Raw genomic sequence first — 19,197 nt, 5'->3', positions numbered from 1 at the left:
TGTTTGATGGTTAAAAAATGTTCTGTCAAAGTACAGATGCTATTCAGTCCTGTGACAGAAAAGTTGTTCTCTGGGTGTTCCCGCAAACCATCAATATCTTCCTGGAGAGCCAAATCCCGAAGCCTTAGTTCAAAATAGGCACCTTCTCTGGTGTTTCTCTCTCATTACTTATCCAAGCGGGGTGGTGCCCAACTTTCTTTACCCAAGTGTGGGCCTGGAATGGGCTGAAAAGCAGGCAAAGTGGGTGAAAAGCTAATGCAAAGGACAGAAGAGTCAGGCTTTGGAGCTTGGGGACCCAAATCTGGGGGTACTATCTACCAAGATTTGGCACTGGGACAGGACAGTTCACTGCAAAATCCTTCCCCCTTCTACAAGAGGGAAAAACAAGTTGGAACAATTAATCCAATCCTACAAGGTGTATTTACCCTGGGATAAAGGAGAAGTCGTGCATTGGGGTCTCTAAAATCCACTGCACCAGTCAGCATCCGTTGACTTACAATAACAGCCAAAGTAAGGAGGAATTAGGTTGATTAGTGGATAGTCAGTTTAGAAGACATTGATAGTATCACTCATGCATTCATTCTCTAAACTATAATCATCAAGCACTGGACTAGGTTCTAGACAGACTGAGAATCAGTGTCCCCAGGCCAGAGAATTAAACTTGTGATTCCAGGGCAATGTGATGCGGGCTCTGAGGAGGAGCCCAGGGCAGGGAGCTAGAATTCCCACTGGGTAAGGAGTTAGCAAGACAAAAACAGGCCTTGAAAATACATCCTAAAAGTAATAGCTAAAAGGACTTTGTTCAGAGACATCACAGCCAGGAGGTGACAGGTAGACAGAATCACTATGCCCAAGTCCTGAGAAATGGTCAAAAGCAGAAAGAACAGAATAGTTTGAAGTCACCACAGCAAGTAGAACAAGGACCAGGAGCTAAAGAATTATAAGGAGAGGGATCCATGCTCAATTAAAAAAAAAAAAGTCTAAGCTATCAGAATTAATGAAAGATCAGACAGTCCTGTGAATATAGCAAGCTCCTTATCACTGGAAGTGTGCAAGTGGGAACCAAATGGCCTCTTGGTGGTAAATTTGTAGAAGAAACTAAAGCATCAGGTTGGGAGAGGGCAGTAGACACAGGCTCTCAGGGGACACTGTCATGGAGATCTCATCTCCACTGGGAGGTGGGAACTCAGTCTTCTGGTTCCCCTTTCACTTCTAATACACTGCAATTCTAATCATGCCATCTCTAAATGGCTTGGCTCTTTTGTAATCCCGAAGGCCTGTGTTAAGTACTCTATCAATTTTAGTCAGAACTAAACAGAGTCACAGAATCTTCGTGACTTTAGAATAGTCCATTTGAATGTTTACATTTTATAGATGACAGAACTGAGAATCAGAGAGGCTAAGCAACCTACCCAAGATCACACAGTAGTTCATAGCAGAGGCAGAACTAGGCTTAGGTTCCTAACACCAGGGCAGGGCTTGTTCCACTTTACTCTGCTGGCTTTTTACTGAGCGCCAGCTCCAAGAGTTGCTACGTTCCAGGAGCGCCATAGCAGAGGCCCATCATCGGTCCTGTGCCCTGGCAGATGGCTCTCCATAACCATGGTTTTTAATTTGGTTTTGGAAAATTCTCTATTGTGGGTCTTTTTTTTTTTTTTTTTAATAATAATGCTTTCTGGTCTACCTGTTTCTGTGTGTGGGTGCAATAAAGTCTTCTAGGTTTCAGAGTCTCCTCAAGGAGGGTTCTCAGATCCTTTGGTGTAATTTTTTCTTCTTTCCCTGACTTTCTCCCCCTCCCACTCTTGTTCCTTCTCCTCCTCATCATTTCCTGTTTCCTCTCAACCCTCCCTTCCCAAACAGCTTTGACTTGGTCACAAATGGGGGCATCTCCATCATCCTGCGGTTCGAGCGGGCGCCTTTCATCACACAGGAGCACACCCTCTGGCTGCCTTGGGATCGCTTCTTTGTCATGGAAACCATCATCATGAGACATGAAGAGAATGAGATTCCCAGCTGTGACCTGAGCAACTTCGCCCGCCCCAACCCTGTTGTGTCTCCATCCCCGCTGACATCGTTCGCCAGCTCCTGTGCAGAGAGAGGCCCCATCGTTCCTGAAATTCAGGTACCCAGCTTTCCTAACTATGTTTCTCCATGCCTTTATGTCATTTGGGGAGTGGCAGAGCATCTCAGACCCAGGGGCAAGGGAGACCCCAGCCCCCCACCACACAGAATGTAACTGCCCGACACCCTGCAGCATGTGATGAATTCCTACGCCCCTTCACTCTCTCATCCAGTTCACTTCCACTTTCCTTTTCCCCAAGGTTCAGTGTCCCCCACCCTCATTATTTCTGTCAATAATAATTATGATGATAGGTTTTACTGACAGAGGGTTCCAAATAGTAAGCATCAGAACAAAGATTAAATGTCAGTGAGGTGCCTAGCACAATGTCTGGCACTTAGTAAGTGCTCGATAAATTTTAGCCATTATTATTAAGATTATTTTACATGCTCTCTGCCTTCATGCCAATTAAGGATTGCTTTGGCTCAAATCTATTTATGCAAGTGCTTTACTTAATTATCATTAAAAGGAAGTAATTTGGAAAGCTGCATCTTAATCTAATATTTAGAAATCAAGATAGATTCTTTGCTCAACAGAGCTGTGTGGAGTTGAATTTGTTCTGCCATCCCCACCCAGTTTCTAATGACAGAAACGAAGGCCTGGCAGAGAGCAGAGAGGGCAGTGTAGGGGCAAAGCCCCAGGGTCCCGCCTGCCTGTTGAGAGCTCGGGCTGTGTGCATGTGAATGGGTTGCCAGTGCTGATGGAGCGGAGGGGGTGCGGATTTACATTTTGTGTGTATATTTCATGCCTGGCTGAGCAAACACTTCTGTCTGCGTCTGTGCCCTCACGCACACATGCAGTTGAGTGACTTCAAATACCAGCCCATGAGAAGGAAATGCACCTGTTTTGAAATTCTCACTGCACCCCAAGGTTGAAACCTCAGTGCTTTTCAGAGATTCAGCACTTGTCTCCTGTCTCAACTACCAGGCTGACCTTTCTTATGAAATGGTTGTCAATGGAGACAAAGCTTGCTGGAGTGGAGTAATTTGTTACCCAACCCTGGTTCAGCTCCAGCTAGACATTTTCCCAGGAGCAGTGACTTTGGAACAGATGAGGTTAAAGGTCTGACCCTCTTTACAATGCTCCCTGGCCTGGGTGCCTCCGGGCCCAGCTGGGTCACAAACCTTGCTTATTATCAGATTGACGAAATACATGAAAACAAACTCTTGGATTTTCCCAGTCCAATCATTGGCTACCCTTTGCAAGTACTGGGAGATGTAAATGCTACAGGGTATGTTAAAGGGAGTAAATATTTATGAGAGCGTCAGGATGGCATGTGAACCCTGCCTGTGATTCACTGTGGTGTAGAACCTGCTTTGCCCAGAACTTGTATGCAGAGATTTAGAAAGAGTGCTTTGGTTTAGACCCAACCCCTAAAATTTTGTGTAGTCAGGAGAATGGGGTGGGAGCTCACACCCATATATGAAATGCACAGAAAGGAAAGAAAAGGATTTCTTTGGGAAGGCCCAGTTCCTCTGTGAGGAACACGAGAGTAGAATAATCACTGTCCTTTTAATGGATATGTTAGCCTCAATTGATTTAATGTCCCTTTCTTGAAACAGAGCCCAGAGCATCAAGCTGATAAAAGTTCTCTGTTTTTTGCCATGTTTCAGAAAATCCTGGCATTAATTTCAACTTTCCATTGTGGAACTGAGCCGATTACAACCAGTTGAAACACTCTGTTCATGTCGCGCGGCACTGGAGTGTGCAAGCTCCATGCAACCAATCCGACCTCTTTCTGTGGATGATCTGGGACATTAGCCACAGGTCCTTGGCAGGCTGTGCCCTTAAGCCTGTGTAACTGGTCAAAATCTCCTAGTCTTTGTCTACTTTCCTAAACAGAAAAGCCATTGGAAAGAGATCCTACTTTCAGCAGGTTTTGAGAGAGAAACAGTCTTGCTGAGGCAACTCTCCTCATTAGTCTAAGAGAAGGGTCCTTCTTCATAGTCCCCCTATTCCCAGCACCACCGCCCCCAGCAGGAGTATTGTCCCACTTAGACATTTCCTGAGTCTCCGTTATGTGCTGAGCACTTTCTGTATGAGAAGTTAATGCTATCCTCACACTAATCCAGTGAGGAAACTGAGATCCATCCAGAGATTCCATGAGTTTTCTGGAATGACACAACTGGTGAGCAAGGGGCAACATTACAAGTATTTTACGTGAATTATCTTATGCAGTCCTCTCAATACACAATGAACTGAGCATTGTCGTCCTTGTAGAATGGAGGAGGAAACTGAGGCTCAGTGAGGCAGGGCTATACCCTGGAAACCAGGCCTTCTGACCCTCCTCCACCTTCTCCTTCTTCCTCCTGCTCCTCTTCATACTCTGCTTCCCACTCTTGTTTTTTCTCTTTCCTCTAGTTCCTGCTCCTGCCCTCTCCTCTTTCCCTCCTTCTTCTCTGCTTTCTCCTCTGCCTCTTGAACACCCAGAGTACATGTGGCTATGCCGTCTTCCCCCCGCCTGTGATTCTGTGACTGTCACTTGCTGTGCTCTGTCTCTCTAGGCTTTGCAAGAGGAAATCGCTATCTCTGGCTGCAAGATGAGGCTGAGTTACCTGAGCAGCCGCACACCTGGCTACAAGTCTGTCCTGAGGATCAGCCTCACCCATCCTACCATCCCCTTTAACCTCATGAAGGTCCACCTCATGGTGGCGGTTGAGGGCCGCCTCTTCAGGAAGTGGTTCGCTGCAGCCCCAGACTTATCCTACTATTTCATCTGGGACAAGACAGATGTCTACAACCAGAAGGTGTTTGGGCTGTCAGAAGCCTTTGGTAAGTCTCTCAGCCACAGGACTCAACACCATCTCAGAGAGAGAACAGACTTGGGGGGGATGGGGCTCTTTCTCCACCTTCCTTATTTCTTACTCTTTTCCTCTTATCAGAAATACCCATCAAGACCTTTCTCAGTGACCTAAAAGAATATACTGAAAGAACTGAACATGGAAAATTTGTCCATTAAAAAAAGTTACAAAACCAAAAAGGCCCTTGAAAAAAACACTACGGTGATACGCGTTGGGCTAAAAGAGGCTTTGTGGCACCAAGATAAAGCCAGGTAGACATTGCCATGACTTGCCTGGCTTGCCCACTAAAAATATGGGTGTCTGTAGCTCCAGTTGTATTAAGGTGCAAAGTAAGATTCTTCCTTCATCAGAAAGGCTTTTTGGCCTCTATCTCATTTCCAATCAAGAGGTTTTCTCTTTGTTGTTATTACTGTCTTTTTTTCAGATGAAGCAAAAGTTGACTCTAGTTTTCCCCTGGAGTCCCAGCCCTGCTCGCACCTTAGGTTTCTGGGGGCTGCCTGTGCTCATTTCAGCTTCTGGATTAGAGCAGGATCTCATGATAGGTTCAGAGCTCGACTGTTAGCAGTTCTAATCCTTGAAGAGCTAATCTTCCAAGCACTTAGAGAAGTGATTTTCAACCCGTGTACCATGAGAATTTTTAAAACATGCAATAGCTGACTGTTTAGTCAGGGGCACTGAACTATTTTCCCTTAGGTTGTCAGATTTAAAAATGATGACAGTCTTGGCCAGGTGGCTCAGTTGGAACATCATCCCGTACACCCAAAGGTTGTGTGTTTGATCCCCAGTTGGGCACCTATGAGAGGAAACCAACTGATCTGTCTTCCCCTCCCCTCCCACTTTCCCCTCTCTAAAATCAACAATAAAATATTTGTCATTATTTAAAATAATGACAACAGCCAACACAACAATAGCTATCCAGTGTGAATGAATCAAAATCATTCCTATTTTTTGTCAGATTGGCAAAATAATGTATTTTTGGTGTGCCATAGAATTTTAATAATTAGTTTATATGTGCCATGAGATGAAAAAGTTGAAAAATCACTGACTTAAAGTAATAGCCCAGGAAATCACTTCTCATCTCAAACCCTACTGCAATTCTATTCGCTTTATAGATTCCATAAAGGCAGAATGAGGAAGCAGAGAAGAAGTAATGCTGAAAAAGAGTGGGGGGGGAGGGTGTCTGTTGAGCACCAGCTCTGGGCAGCATCCTCTTCTGCACACTGGTACCTCAGTTGATCCTCACAACCACCCTGTGAGTCAGAACTTGTCCCCAAATTTTGCATGAGGAAGGTGAAGCCCAGAATGGTGAGCTGACTTCCCAAGGATGTACAGGGAAGGAAAAGAGCTGGGTTTATCCCAGATCTTTCCTGCAGTTTTGCATCCCACCCTTCCCCACAAGGACACATTGGGAACAAAGACCCCACCTCTCACTATTCACATTCCCTTCTGTAAACCAAACTACCTCTATGGTCTCTTCAACAACAGTGAAGCCTTGCAACCTCTTCAGATGAAATGAGCACACTTACTGCCCACCTACCAATTAGAAAGGAAAGTGTCTGCTCAGCAAGACTTCAAGAACTGAGGTTAATATCCTGACATGACAGAAGACTGGTAGGAGGCATTATGACTGCTTAAGAGACTCAAGGTCACAGGGAAGAGGTTACAGGGACATCTGCCATTCATGTTCCCCTCCTGCCATAGATGGCCAGCAATCTTTTGTAGTACCTAAAAGAAACTTTAAGGGGCTGCCCAACTGTTAATTCCTATCCTGAGCATGTGGTAGGGTACTGTCCACTGGAAAGTAATGTCTGACAAAAAGCACTTGAACATCCCCACCTCCGCCAGTTCCTTTCCGTAGAGCAGTCACAGGGCATTTTACAAACCGGCCTCGGGGCGCCTGCCCGGTTAGCCTGCGCCCCAGGGGCCTGAGGAGCCCGGGACTTGTGAAAGAAAAGTGGAACTGGGCATTTTCCAGCTTTGAGACCTCAAAGCAACTTCCAGCTTTCAAAGTACTCAACTGAGCTCCTTTCCATAAATTCATTATAAATGATATTGTTATTTTTGTTTATTAAATGCTATTCTTATTAATAAAGACTGGATAAGTGGACAAAACAGAAATAAAGTCATATATATTCTTATTAGCAAACACAACCACTTATGAACATTTAAATTTTCTTATGTATGGTTTTTCTTAACACAGATATACTACTGTATATAACTAGTCTTCTCAGTTTATTCCCATGTCACTCATGGTCTTCATAACCATAATTTCCAGTGGCTGTGTAATATTTCTCCAGTGAACACACTTTGGTTTGCTCAAACTCTAGCCCCTTTTGAACTTTTAGGTTGCTTCCAATTTCCCACTATTAAAAATAGTGCTGCAGTGAAGACTTACATACCTAAAGTATTTTCCATACTAAAGATTATTTCCCTGGAATAGATTCACCTGCCTCCTTTTAAAAAGTAGTTAGTGCATTTGTGTAACTTCTAATAATGTATGCTCACTCTTCAACAAAGGGATGCTAAGGCTCAGCATCCCTGTGTTAGTTAGTATTGCACATAGATCTGGTTCCACTTAGAAGCATGATCCTTTCTCCTTTTCTACAAAAGACAGGTAGGGGCCTTGCATGCAGATCTAAAAGCCAAAGAAGAGGCTTTGCTCACCTGTGCATTTTGTGCCTTTTGTCGTATGCAGTTTCTGTGGGTTACGAGTATGAATCCTGTCCCGATCTGATCCTGTGGGAAAAAAGAACAGCGGTGCTGCAGGGCTATGAAATCGATGCTTCCAAGCTGGGAGGATGGAGCCTGGACAAACACCACGCCCTCAACATCCAAAGTGGTGAGTGGATGGATAAAATCCCCAGAGCCCAGCCACAGGTGCGACCCTCATCCCGTGTCCTTTGTACCCTGCAGACAAAAACTCACACTCAGATTCCATAGGCTCATATGTGATCAATTGGTCAGAAGGGTTAGGCAACAAATGTGATCACTTGGTCAGAAGGATTAGTCAACAAATGCTCTGTGCTTGTCACTACTGGGCTCTGAGATGCAGAATTGAAAGACCCCCAGAATTTATATTCTGGTCACCCAGGCCATTTCCGTGCTGTGCCATGGGTGTTGCCATTACAGAGGGAAGCAAGGACACCATGGGGCATAAAAGAGGAGCCCCTCACCCAGCTTCTTGGTTCAGCAAGGTACCTCTTTGGAGAGAACTTCTGAGCTGTGTCTCAAAGGGCCTATAGGATTAGCCCTGTATCTCAAGTAGGGAGAACATTCCAGGTGGAGGGCACATTATGTGCCAAAGCACTGAGGCCTGAAAGAAGAGTAATTGAAGAGGAGATTCATTGTGTTTTGAGGAGCAGGTGATATGAAGGAAATAGCAAAAGCCAAAGCTGGGGTTTGTGCAGCTGGAGCCCAGGATAAGAAGATTAGGACCTTCAGCTTCATCCAGAGGCAAATGTCAAGTCTCCAGAAGGTGTAAAGCATGAAAGTGACACAATCAGATCTGTAGTTTAGATAGCCCACTCCATGTTCTGGGACGAGACCACTTAATATGGTAATGATGTCAGATATCTCCAAATCTACAGATACAATGAATGCCTAGAGAAGCCACCGCATGTTTTGGGGGGGAAATTGGCAAACTAAGTTTAAAATTTATGGTTTAATAAAGATTTGTAAATAGCTAAGGCAATTAGCTATTTTAAAGACAATGCCCAGCTAAACATCAGGGACAACTACAGAGATAAGGAAGGGGGAATAGGATAGATACCTGTGGATAACGGCAAGTTCCTGCCACACACCCTGTGTACATGGGAACTTGGTATATGATAGAAATAGCATCACCTATCAGTGGAGGATGGGTAGGTGTTTTAGAAATGGGTATTTGAACAATTGTCTCCATAGATGGAGAAAAACGAAATTAAGTTCATACTCTATATAACATAAACAAAATAAAGTTTGATTAAAGATCTGAATTTTAAAGATAACACTTTAATAGAAGAAAACACAGGAAAATATCTTTTTGATCTCAGAGGAGGATTCTATAAAACCTGAAAAAGCACAGACATTAAAGTAGGAAATGATATTACATAAAAATGAAAGATACCTGTTCAACAAAGGACAAAGAGAACAGGTAACAGCTTGAGAAAAGGTTTTTCTGACCATGAAAACCCAAACTCACTCAGGCTTCAGTGTGGAAGGGGTGAGGCAAGGGGCAGAGTCCAGTTTGGTGGCTGTGGCAATAATCCAGGAGATGAAGGATGGTCTGGGCCTGGACAAAAAAGCAGAATGCATATGGGATGGAGTTTATAGGTCATTAAGGTCAGTCCCTTAATTTTGCTGGTGGGAAACTGAGGCCCAAGGGCAGTTAAAGCAGTAAAGAGACCGGCAAAATCTGGCATCAGCCCATTAATAGCAAAATCAGGTAAAACCCAATTCTCTTAACTCTGTCTTGGTGAGAAGAGACTGTGATTTATTTCCTTCATGCATTTCTGTAAATATTTATTGGTAGCTACTCTGTGTCAGTCTCTTGCTGGGCACTGGGGATACAAAATGGGAAAAGACACAGTCCCAGTACTTCAAGTGGTATCAACCTGAAGAGAGAAAAGCAGACAAGTGCAATAAAGGATTCATGCTGTAATAGAGACTTAGACTAGGTGTATGAGATTTGTGCAGTCTATGTGAGAGGCAGTGGAGCTGAATGAATAAGAGCCCGGACTCAGGAGTGCTTCCACTTTCATCTGTGTGGCCTCAGGTAAGCCACTTAGCCTGTCCCCCGTTATCTTACAGAGTTATTGTGAGGATTTAATCCATAAAGCAGTATGGCCTGCTCAGGGTTTCATTCTGGGGCTGAGGCGGCCTTGGGAGATGAGTCTGGAAATGGTAGGCAGGGATCTTGCATTCCTTACAAGGGCAAGACAACTCTGTGGTCAACCACAGCAGAGAGCCTCTTCCTGCTCCATGGGTGATTCTGTTCTCTGTCCTTGTCGCAGGCATCCTGCACAAAGGGAATGGCGAGAACCAATTTGTGTCTCAGCAGCCTCCTGTCATCGGGAGCATCATGGGCAACGGGCGCCGCAGAAGCATCTCCTGTCCCAGCTGCAATGGCCTTGCTGACGGCAACAAGCTCCTGGCCCCTGTGGCTCTGACGTGTGGCTCCGATGGGAGCCTCTATGTGGGAGATTTCAACTACATCCGAAGGATCTTCCCCTCCGGGAATGTCACCAACATCCTGGAGCTGAGGTATGTAAGGTGCTGCCTTCCTTGCAATTCCTCGTAACATCCCTCTGCCACCCTATGAGCCCACTTGTCATTACCCACTGGGCCGAGAGAAGAGGCAGGACAGCCTGTCAGATGCTGGGTCTTTTCACTGTCCAGCTCAGAGGCTAAACTGTGAGCTGAGGGGCCCTGGGAAAGCAGATGCTGATTTCCACAAGGTACTGAAATGAAGGCCAACCTCTCCTGGGGCAGGGAGATATCCTTGGTGTCCAAATGATGTAGAAGGCTGCTAGCAACCAAGAATGCAACTCTTTGGAAGTCCTATGAGTCTTCTTTCTGTCCCCTAGCATCAAAATGATTGGCATGACTCCCATGAGTTATTTTATAAGGACAAGGGATGGCATAATGGCCAAGGCGCCGGTGCCAGTGTTACCAAGTTTGGCCCTGTTACTTAGCCACTCGGAGTCAGGAGCCATTCTCTCCAGCTGTCCACTCCTGAGATAAAGCCACAGGCTAAAATCAAGCATCAACTCTCTGCTCCTAAGGTGCTGCAGAGCCAGCCCAGCCGGCCTCTTCTGTTTCCCCATTGTGACCATGAGTGTTGGTGCTCGGCCACACTTGGGGCACGGGGAAGGACCTGATGTGTTGGATTTTCTATGTGCCTCTCTCTATCAGACCCTCTGAGAAGCACTGTCATAGGGTGGGCTCTTGGGTTACAGAGAAGCTGTGGTTAGAGGTAGGGGGCCCCACTGTCCCTTTCAGGAGCCATTGCACCAAGTTCTTCAGGATCGCTTTCTCCTTGGCTGGGGTCCAAGTGAACAGAACATGCCCTGGAGCTGGAAAGCCTTCTTCCAAAGTGGCCAAGGGAAAAGGAAATTCACATTTATGTGGCCCCTACTCCTTATCCAGTATAAGAGTTCTAAGAGTTCTGTGAGATAGTTATTACTATTGCCCTTGACAGACCAAGAGAGAGAGAGAGAGAGAGAGAGAGAGAGAGGAGAGTGGAGAGTCAGGGAATTTTTAAAAACCTGCCAAAGGTCCAGCTTCTATTGTAGAATGGTGGACCCAAATCCAAAGGCCATTATGCAGCTCTGCCTCACCATAGAATGGTCACGCGGGCCTATGAAGGCCACTCTGGTTTAGTGCCTTGTTAAGTTATTCCCTGGAGGTAAAGACCTGCTGAGAATCCCATTCTGCAGTGCATGTGAAAGGAGGGGAAGGTATGCCGGCTGACCAACAGCCGTGACAGCCCCCAAGAGGACAGCATTAGTATTTGCCCACACACACAGGAACAATGAAGGGAGAGGGTCTTTTGCTATGAAAAGAATTAGAAGCTCACATTCTGTGGATCCCTAGGAAATCAGATATCAGGCTGAATGAGATCCAGGCTACCAATGGAATAGCCTCTGCCTTTCTTCTCTTTTTGATGAGTTTGATTGTCATAGGCATCTGTCAAGGAAGATGGGACCCTTGAGTGTATTTGCTGCTGACAGTTGCTCATATTGCCTTTCCATCTCCTGTACCGTGATGGAAAGAGCCCTGCACTAGGGGCCAGCCCACCTCGGCGACCAGCGGTACAACTTTGGGCAAGACACTTCCCCTCTCTGGGCCTTCATTTTCAGTCTTTCAAATAAGAGATCCCATTTTCCCTATCTCCCTCCCACCATTTTGGGGTTATCATGGAAGACAGTGGGTAAGGAAGGAAGGAGTAAATGAAATTTGGGAAGAAAAATAAATTTATCAGTATATTACCATCTTCATATATTTTTCTTCAGTCTTTTTTCCATAGGCCTGCTTCTCTGTATTACTATCTTCCCTCTAGTTATAACATATCTCCAATTCTGTATTCTATTAAGAAGATAATCGTGGCGGGCTCCACAGATTTAAATAACTCTCCATAAGACGCACTGCAGTGTGTCGTGTATGTCTCTGGGAATGTGTCTCTGCATGGGTGGGGCCTGGTGGGCGACTATTCCAACCTCTGTCTTGGCCCCGATGAAGGCAGGGGCGTGTGTCAACGCCGTCCTCTTCCCCGGAGTCAGCAGTAGTGGCGCAGGTGAAACCATGCCTCTTCTGTGATATGTAACTGCTTGTAAGCGAGCTCACTGACAAGTAATATTGGATATAAAATATATCAGTGTCATAGCTGCTAAGTCTTTATTTATCATAGTATTGTGCAGTACCATTGCTGTCAAGTTTTCAGGCTGCTAATAATGCTTCTAACCCTGCTGCTAACACCTCATTCTTTCTTCTATTCCCTGCTCTCCTGTCTTCTGTCAGAAATAAAGATTTCAGACATAGGTAAGCCAACCAGTGGAGAATTTCCTGTCTTTCCTCTGCCTTGTTGCACATTGTATGGTAAGATGCATGTGTCAATTTCAGATGGCTCAATGGCAAATGAAGCCTGTGTGGTTGGAACTGATTGGGGGTAATCAGTTACAATGAGAAGAAGTCATTAATAATGGTGGGGACAGGTGGTGAGAGCCTGAACTCCTTTAATCTCTAGCGAAGTGCAACCGTTACTTTGGTAGTCTATGGGTATGACAGACTGAAGCGATAGGGGAAATTTTAATCTTGGCATAGTGATTTGAACACCACAGTCTTTATTTGAACACCTTCAAATAAAGGAGGACATCATCCGAACAGTGTTGAGTGACTTTGACGGTCACAACGGGAAGCCCTGAGAACATCTTGATCAGGCAGAGAATGTGGAAGAAGACAGGTTTCAGATGTGCACTTCTGCGGGTATTCCAGGCGCCTCGGCTCTGATGGCTGGGATGCCAGGTGACCCCGCCGGAAGGTTTGCCAGCAAGGACAAAGTAGGGGAGGATTTCCAGACCTGACAGAGCACCCAGAGAGAGCAGTCCCCAAAAAGGAACTTTGTCCCAGAGCAGATTTGCCATGTAGACTCACAATGACACTGCGGCAGACAGAACGGGGCCTCTTCAGACCAACTGAAAGAAATATCTGCCTGTCATCATCACCAGTCACTGTGGCACTTGTCTGACTCCTACATCATAGTGACCTCAGAGACCCCCAGCCTCACACACGTTTGAAAGTTGCCATGGGCAGATGGACCTGCAGCTTGCACGGCCACAGAGGTGGGCTCAGTTACCCACATGTGGCTCAGATCAAAGTGGCATATGGGGGAGGGGTGCTAAGTGGGGATAAAAGAAAGTCTTAGGATGGTAGAAAAAGGCAGGCAGACCCCAAATCCATTAATGATGATATTCCTATCTATATAGTGAGATAATAGCATTAATGTAACTGGCATATATGTTATTTTAAGATCATAATAATAGTTAACATGTAAAGAGCTTTTAGCACATAGCAGGGAGGGGTTAAGTGATTTGCATGGATTGTAGCAGTTCATCCCTAAACCACCATGTGGGTTAGGTACTCATGATACATACAGTTTACAGATAACAAAACTGAAGATCCCCACTGCGTGATCTTGAAAAAAATTACTTTATTTATTTGGACTTTAGTTTCTAACTTGAGGTCAATAAAGTCTCCCATGGAGGTTGTTATAAGGGTTACAGAGAATGTTTGTAAAGTATCTAGCATTTTACCAGGCACAGAAAGGAGCTCCAGAAATGGTAATAATAAAAATGATGACGACATCATTATTATTATTATTTTAACATCATCATAACAGTTGTATGATGATGATGATAATGATGATGATGATGTCTCCATCTTTCCCAAAAAGGAATTCAGTCCTCTGGACAACCAAAGACACATGCATTAAAACACATTAAATAGAATTTGGGGAAAAAAGGAAATAAAAGAGAAAACATATATGTGATCGTATATCAGATTAGACTCCAAACTTCCTGGAAGCCAGAATAAACAGGGAAACAATTATTATCATGGTTTGCATTATTGGAAATGGGAAAATATGCCCACCTCTCTGAGGAGGAATATTTTTTTCCCAACACTGAAATCTAAAACAGATTTTTCAGTGAGGTTGGTATGGATGACACTGAACTATGTATTGGTATGTGCCCTCAAGTTCCATTTTACAAAAAACACAGAGGTATATTTCAAATGAAAATCTTCATTGAAAACCTAGCATTTGACATTAAAACCTTCAGTCGGTGGTGGTAACTACCTGGGACACTGCTGAGGTACAGGGGAACCAAGCCGGGCAAAGTCAGGAGGCCAGGGTGCTTGTGCAGCTTTGCTCTGAGGTCGTCATGTGGCCTTGGGCTGGTCATCTCACCTTTTTGGTCTTTAATCTCATCATCTGTAAATTGAGAGTTGTGGATTTGGTGCCTTTTGTTTCTGATGTTTAGCAATCTTTTGATATATCCATGGTATGATTTCAAAGCCAGTTTCCTGGTCTCTCTCAATTCTTTGTTTTACTCAGGTGCTCAGAACTCTTTCTAAAATGAACCAAAGTAGGAGGGAATAAAGTAATTTTTTTTTCTGCCTTTCAGTTTTCTAAGGTCAAGCAAGAGTGAGAAGAGCCAGTTCCAGCTCTTATTTTAACTGTCACCTGGATATTGACAAATCTCTTCCTCTCTCTGGGCTTCCATGTCCCCATCAGTAAATGTCAGAAGTAGATTAAACTCCAAAATCTTTTCCTCTGTATCCATGAGCACTTACTGTCTCAGCTGTTCTCAGGAATAGCCTTTGGCTCAGGCTGGCGCTCCTGGCCCACACGGGTGTCCCCACGGCTGTCTCGTCTCTGCCTTTGGCCTCTTAAGCCACCGTGCTGGGCATGCACACTCCAGGAGCCCCTAATCCTTTGGGCATCTTCCTCCATGGACCCCATCTGGGAACAAGGGTCCCTGCCTCCTCCCAGATCTCTTCCTTAGCGTCATGGAGGAATGTTTGAAGCCTGTTATTGTTCAGAAGTACATTTGAACTCAAGTCTCCATTAATCTCAGCTGCACATATTCTGTTAATTATTAACAGAGTCCTTTGCTGCCCCGTAAAATACATTGGAGAGGACAATATTTTGTCTTCTATAATTGGCTTTTCCATTGTACAATAACATAAATATTCTGGAGGTTTCTCAAGGTGACCAACCTCCATTTATTGGGCATTTTTAATGGAACAGGTACCATGCTCAGAGATTTATATTCTTTGTAAAATTTTGTCCACAAAATACCCCTTTAAAAGGATTATCCCCATTTCTCACATGAGAAAACTGAGGCTCAGAAATCACTTCATTAAGTGATTTGCCCAATGTCATCTGCCAAGTGGATGGTAGAACTGGTATTTGAACCCCTGTCTTTGTGGCTTTAGTACTCCACCTCTTCCCACTGGTTGTAAGAGCCAGTGGAACATGTTCTGCCACACCTGCCACCAGATGTGGTCAAAGGATGCTCCTTTGCACAAGGCAGGCCTCACTCTGGGACAAAGGAAGAATTCCCACTCAGAAGCAGGGACTGGATTGCCTTTTGTTTCTGGAGACTCCTGGGCTTACAGCTCCTACTAGGAAATGTCCTACCAGAGGTGTCCACCCTTTTGGCATCTCTGGGCCATGCTGGAAGAAGAGTGGTCTTAGGCCATGCGTTAAATACATTGCAACACGCAATCAGGTAAAAAACCTCATACTGTTTTAAATACACTTATGATTTTGTGTCGGGCCGTGTTCAGAGCCACCCTGGGCTGCATGCGGCCCACAGGTCGCAGGGTAGACACCTCTACCCTACACCATCCAGAGAGAGGGCAGAGTAGGCTTGACGTCCTCTCATTAACTTCAGGACTAAAACCCTTATTGTCTAAGATTTTATGTAGCCTGCAGAGGTGCCAAGGTTATTATGGTTAAGAAGGTAGAAAAGAACGCGGGTCCTGTGGCCGACCCTCGAACGCAGCCGTGGCCGTGCTCTGTGCCCAGCCCTACTCAGGGTCAGGCTTCATCAGACAGTCCCTGCCACGGAACTGGGCCTCGGGTCCCAGCTGCGGGCCATCTCCTGCATTCATGGCCGGCAGAGCATTTTAAGGCCTTGTTGCCTGAAGTTGTGGCTTTGACATTCTCTGAGAACTTGTTAGAAATGCAGGCTCGAGGCAAGAGCACCCCAGCACTGTTGAACTGAAATCTGCATTTTAACAAAGTCTCCAGGTGATGTATATGTACATGAAAGTTTGAAAAGCACTGGCCTAAAGCCATGGTTTCCAAATCCAGCTATGCCTCTGAGTCACCTGGAGACATCTTAACAATACAGATGCCCAGACCCTTCGATGCGTTCGTGTTTGAGAACCGTTACTCTAAGACCTGGAGCAGTGGCAATTTCCTGTGTACACTACCAGAGAGGCAGGTGGTCATTCACTCACTGATTCATAAATTCAGCAGACCTTTCTGGAGCACTTCATCTGCACCAGCCTAGGTCTAGGGCACCGGAGACTTAAAGCCAGTCCCACCCTTGAGGAATTCAAGATGCCGTTGAGGAGACAGACCACTAAACAGAAAAGGGTCTTAAGGTGCTAGTGTACTTAAAGTATAATCTGCTTAAGGTCTAGTGAGAACACAGCAAGGGAAATGGCCAGTTCTGCCAGTGGGTTAGGAACCCAGGAGTGGCGTTCCAGATGAGCTGACGCTGAAGCTCTGTTCAGGAGACGAGCAGGTGCTCCCAGGAACAAGGGCAGCAGACTGCTGTCTCCACCCTGAGAAGCAAGATAAGGAAGGAGGAAGAACTAGACTTCAGGGTCAAACACATCACAGCTGGAAACCCATCATATCACTTAGCAGTTTCTGGCCCTGGTCAAGTTATTTCACCTCTCTCAGTCTGTTTTCTGAATAGATGTTTTTTTAAAGAGCACCTGTCTTACATGTTAGTTGTGAAGAACATGAGGTCATGCGTGTAAAGTGTTAGCAGAGTCCAAGACAGAATAGGCACCCAGAGGTGGTAGCAGATGCTTCTGTACCAGTGACAGGCATCTCTGCAGCTGTGCTCTGCGGACGGGTGGCTGGGCTCCAGGCAGAGGTCCAGGTGCTGCTCCCCGTGCAGGTGGTGTGAGGAAGAAGTGAGCTGAAGACTGTCCAAGGGCTCTGCCAACTGGAAAGGGCTGTTGAGACATATAATTTCATTTGATCCTAATGATAAGCCTGTGAGCAGAGCGGAGCAGGAACCTAGTCATTTGACAGTGGAGGGGCCTACAGCTTGAACAATTTAGGTGACTTGCTTCAATTAGAACCCACATCTTACAGGTTCAAAGCCAAGAGCTCTTTTCCCTACATTTAAGTGAAATGGCAGACTCAAATTTGTCCTAGGGCACAAAAGACGGGGCCACAGCATTTGTAGACCCTGGAACAATCCTGCCAGCGCCAGCCTCCTCTGGAATTCACCCATCTGAGAAACAGCACATGAGTGGCACTTCTCCAGGGTGGTGCAGAAAGACATGAACCAGACACTCAGGGGGCTAATCTAAGTGCGTGGGGTCCCTCATCACACTCCCTCAGGAACCCATTTTCTGCCAAGGTGGATAGCACCTGTTCATCATGAGTGATGCACAAAGAAATGGAATCATCACCCCCACTCGTAATTAATTGTCATCGGGAAAGCAGAAAGATCAAGGCTGCCATGGCATTGCAGAGCGGGATCTAAGGTCACTGCATTTTATTTAGTCAGAATCAGTGTCATCTGAAGTGATTAAATGTGTGCTGCATTGTAGGGTAAGTCACAGGGACATTTCACGATAAACAGGACATCTCTCCTGTTACCACCGCCTCCCCCAAAAGACAAGTAAAAGAAAAGCTCATTAGTGTGATTGAAAATATCTCTTAAATGAACTAAAAATGGAAATGTCACTTAAAGCAAGTGGCTGCTATGGGCTAGAAGGCACCAGTCTGATCATTGGAAATATAAAAATGAATAAAGCCCTGCCTCTTCCCTTCAAGTATGGACTGTCAGATTTGGGAGATGGGCACATAAATAAATAGGCACACGTTATGTTAGGTGTCCTGTAACCCAGATGTGAACCTCAGAGAGGAAAGTTCAGGGAAGGTTCGGCCGCAAAAGGTACCATGTGAGCTGAGCCCTGAAGAGTGAGTAGCGACACAGCGGGCTGAAAAAGGAAGGGGACGGGGTATCCCACAGGGCAGGCACAGCAGGTACGAGAGGCATGACGACATGCCGAGGGACCAGGTGTCAGTCTGGCTGGAGTACAGGGTGTCTGTGAGGAAATGGCTGGAAGGAGGCTGGGAAGATGGAGCAGCAGCAGAGCACGAAGTGTGCTGCTGGGTTGGGGAGTCTGAACTTGGCCTTTAAGAAATGGGCAACCCTGAAGGGAAAAGCATTGAGGTGATGTGTTGATATGTGGGTTAGGTCAGGGAACAAAGCCTTGGGGAGGACCCAGCCTGCAGGCAGACAGACCTGCCCTTTACTCAGGAAAGAGGTGATGGGCAAGTAGTGTTAGGGCTGGAGGGGCAGGACAGTTGGAAACAATCATGCTGTCTTATCAGATCTGGAGAGAGAAAACAGAGGGAGGAAAGCCGTGGGTCTGGAGGCCTGGCCCTGTTAGAAGCAGCCAGATCCCAAGACACTGTCGGTAGCAAGGGACGGTTATGATGACAGACAGTGGGAGCCAGATTAAGACCCTCAGAGACCTTGACACAGAAACGATTGCAGTACCTCAGTCTTCATAAGTAATTCAAAAAACTTATGAAAACTTATGAAAACTTTACTAGGCTGTAAAAATTTGTTTTTCAAAAAGACCCAAAACGTACATGCCTGAGAAAATGCAAAGTAGCTTCTTTCTAGACTCTTCTGGTTCTCTTACTTGGATCATGAGGGGGTATACAATACCCCTCCTCTGCTGGGGCTCTAGGCATTGCTCAGTCTGCCCCTGGGGTCCCCTAGCTCAGTGTGTCCCAGTGCCCAGTGAAAGGAGCCAGTGCCAGGCCATCCAGCCTGAACAGGCAGATTCCTTTGAATCTGAAGACTTTCCAGCGAGTTGGAGAGGGCTGTCAATATTGAGATGCAGTCTGAGAACCTGGGAATTATCAGGCCATGCACAGGAACTAAAAATAGCTTCCCAGGAGTTAGGAGCCCAACTCCAATGTGGCCTAGACTTGGAAGAATTTGTAAATCAGTACCATGTGACAGC

At 45.7% G+C, this 19,197-nt stretch overlaps 1 protein-coding gene across 3 annotated transcripts in view; it reads left to right on the top strand.

Moving 5' to 3' along the window:
- TENM4 (teneurin transmembrane protein 4) overlaps window positions 1-19,197 on the top strand; it is a 375,996-nt gene that overhangs the window by 310,159 nt on the left and 46,640 nt on the right. For all 3 annotated transcript variants that reach the window (XM_054576340.1, XM_054576339.1, XM_054576338.1), the window contains 5 exons: window positions 1,861-2,122; window positions 4,624-4,891; window positions 7,616-7,759; window positions 9,912-10,161; window positions 12,418-12,438. In XM_054576340.1, coding sequence (XP_054432315.1) covers window positions 1,861-2,122; window positions 4,624-4,891; window positions 7,616-7,759; window positions 9,912-10,161; window positions 12,418-12,438 — 945 coding nt within the window. The remainder of the gene's footprint in view (window positions 1-1,860; window positions 2,123-4,623; window positions 4,892-7,615; window positions 7,760-9,911; window positions 10,162-12,417; window positions 12,439-19,197) is intronic.

This window comes from Pteronotus mesoamericanus, unplaced genomic scaffold (genome assembly GCF_021234165.1).
Source record: "Pteronotus mesoamericanus isolate MK-2021 breed Mesoamerican mustached bat unplaced genomic scaffold, CSHL_Meso_final contig_33, whole genome shotgun sequence".
Lineage (NCBI taxonomy): Eukaryota > Metazoa > Chordata > Mammalia > Chiroptera > Mormoopidae > Pteronotus > Pteronotus mesoamericanus.
The sequence above is the reverse complement of the archived record's forward strand: the minus strand, read 5'-3'. Positions and strand labels throughout refer to the sequence as shown.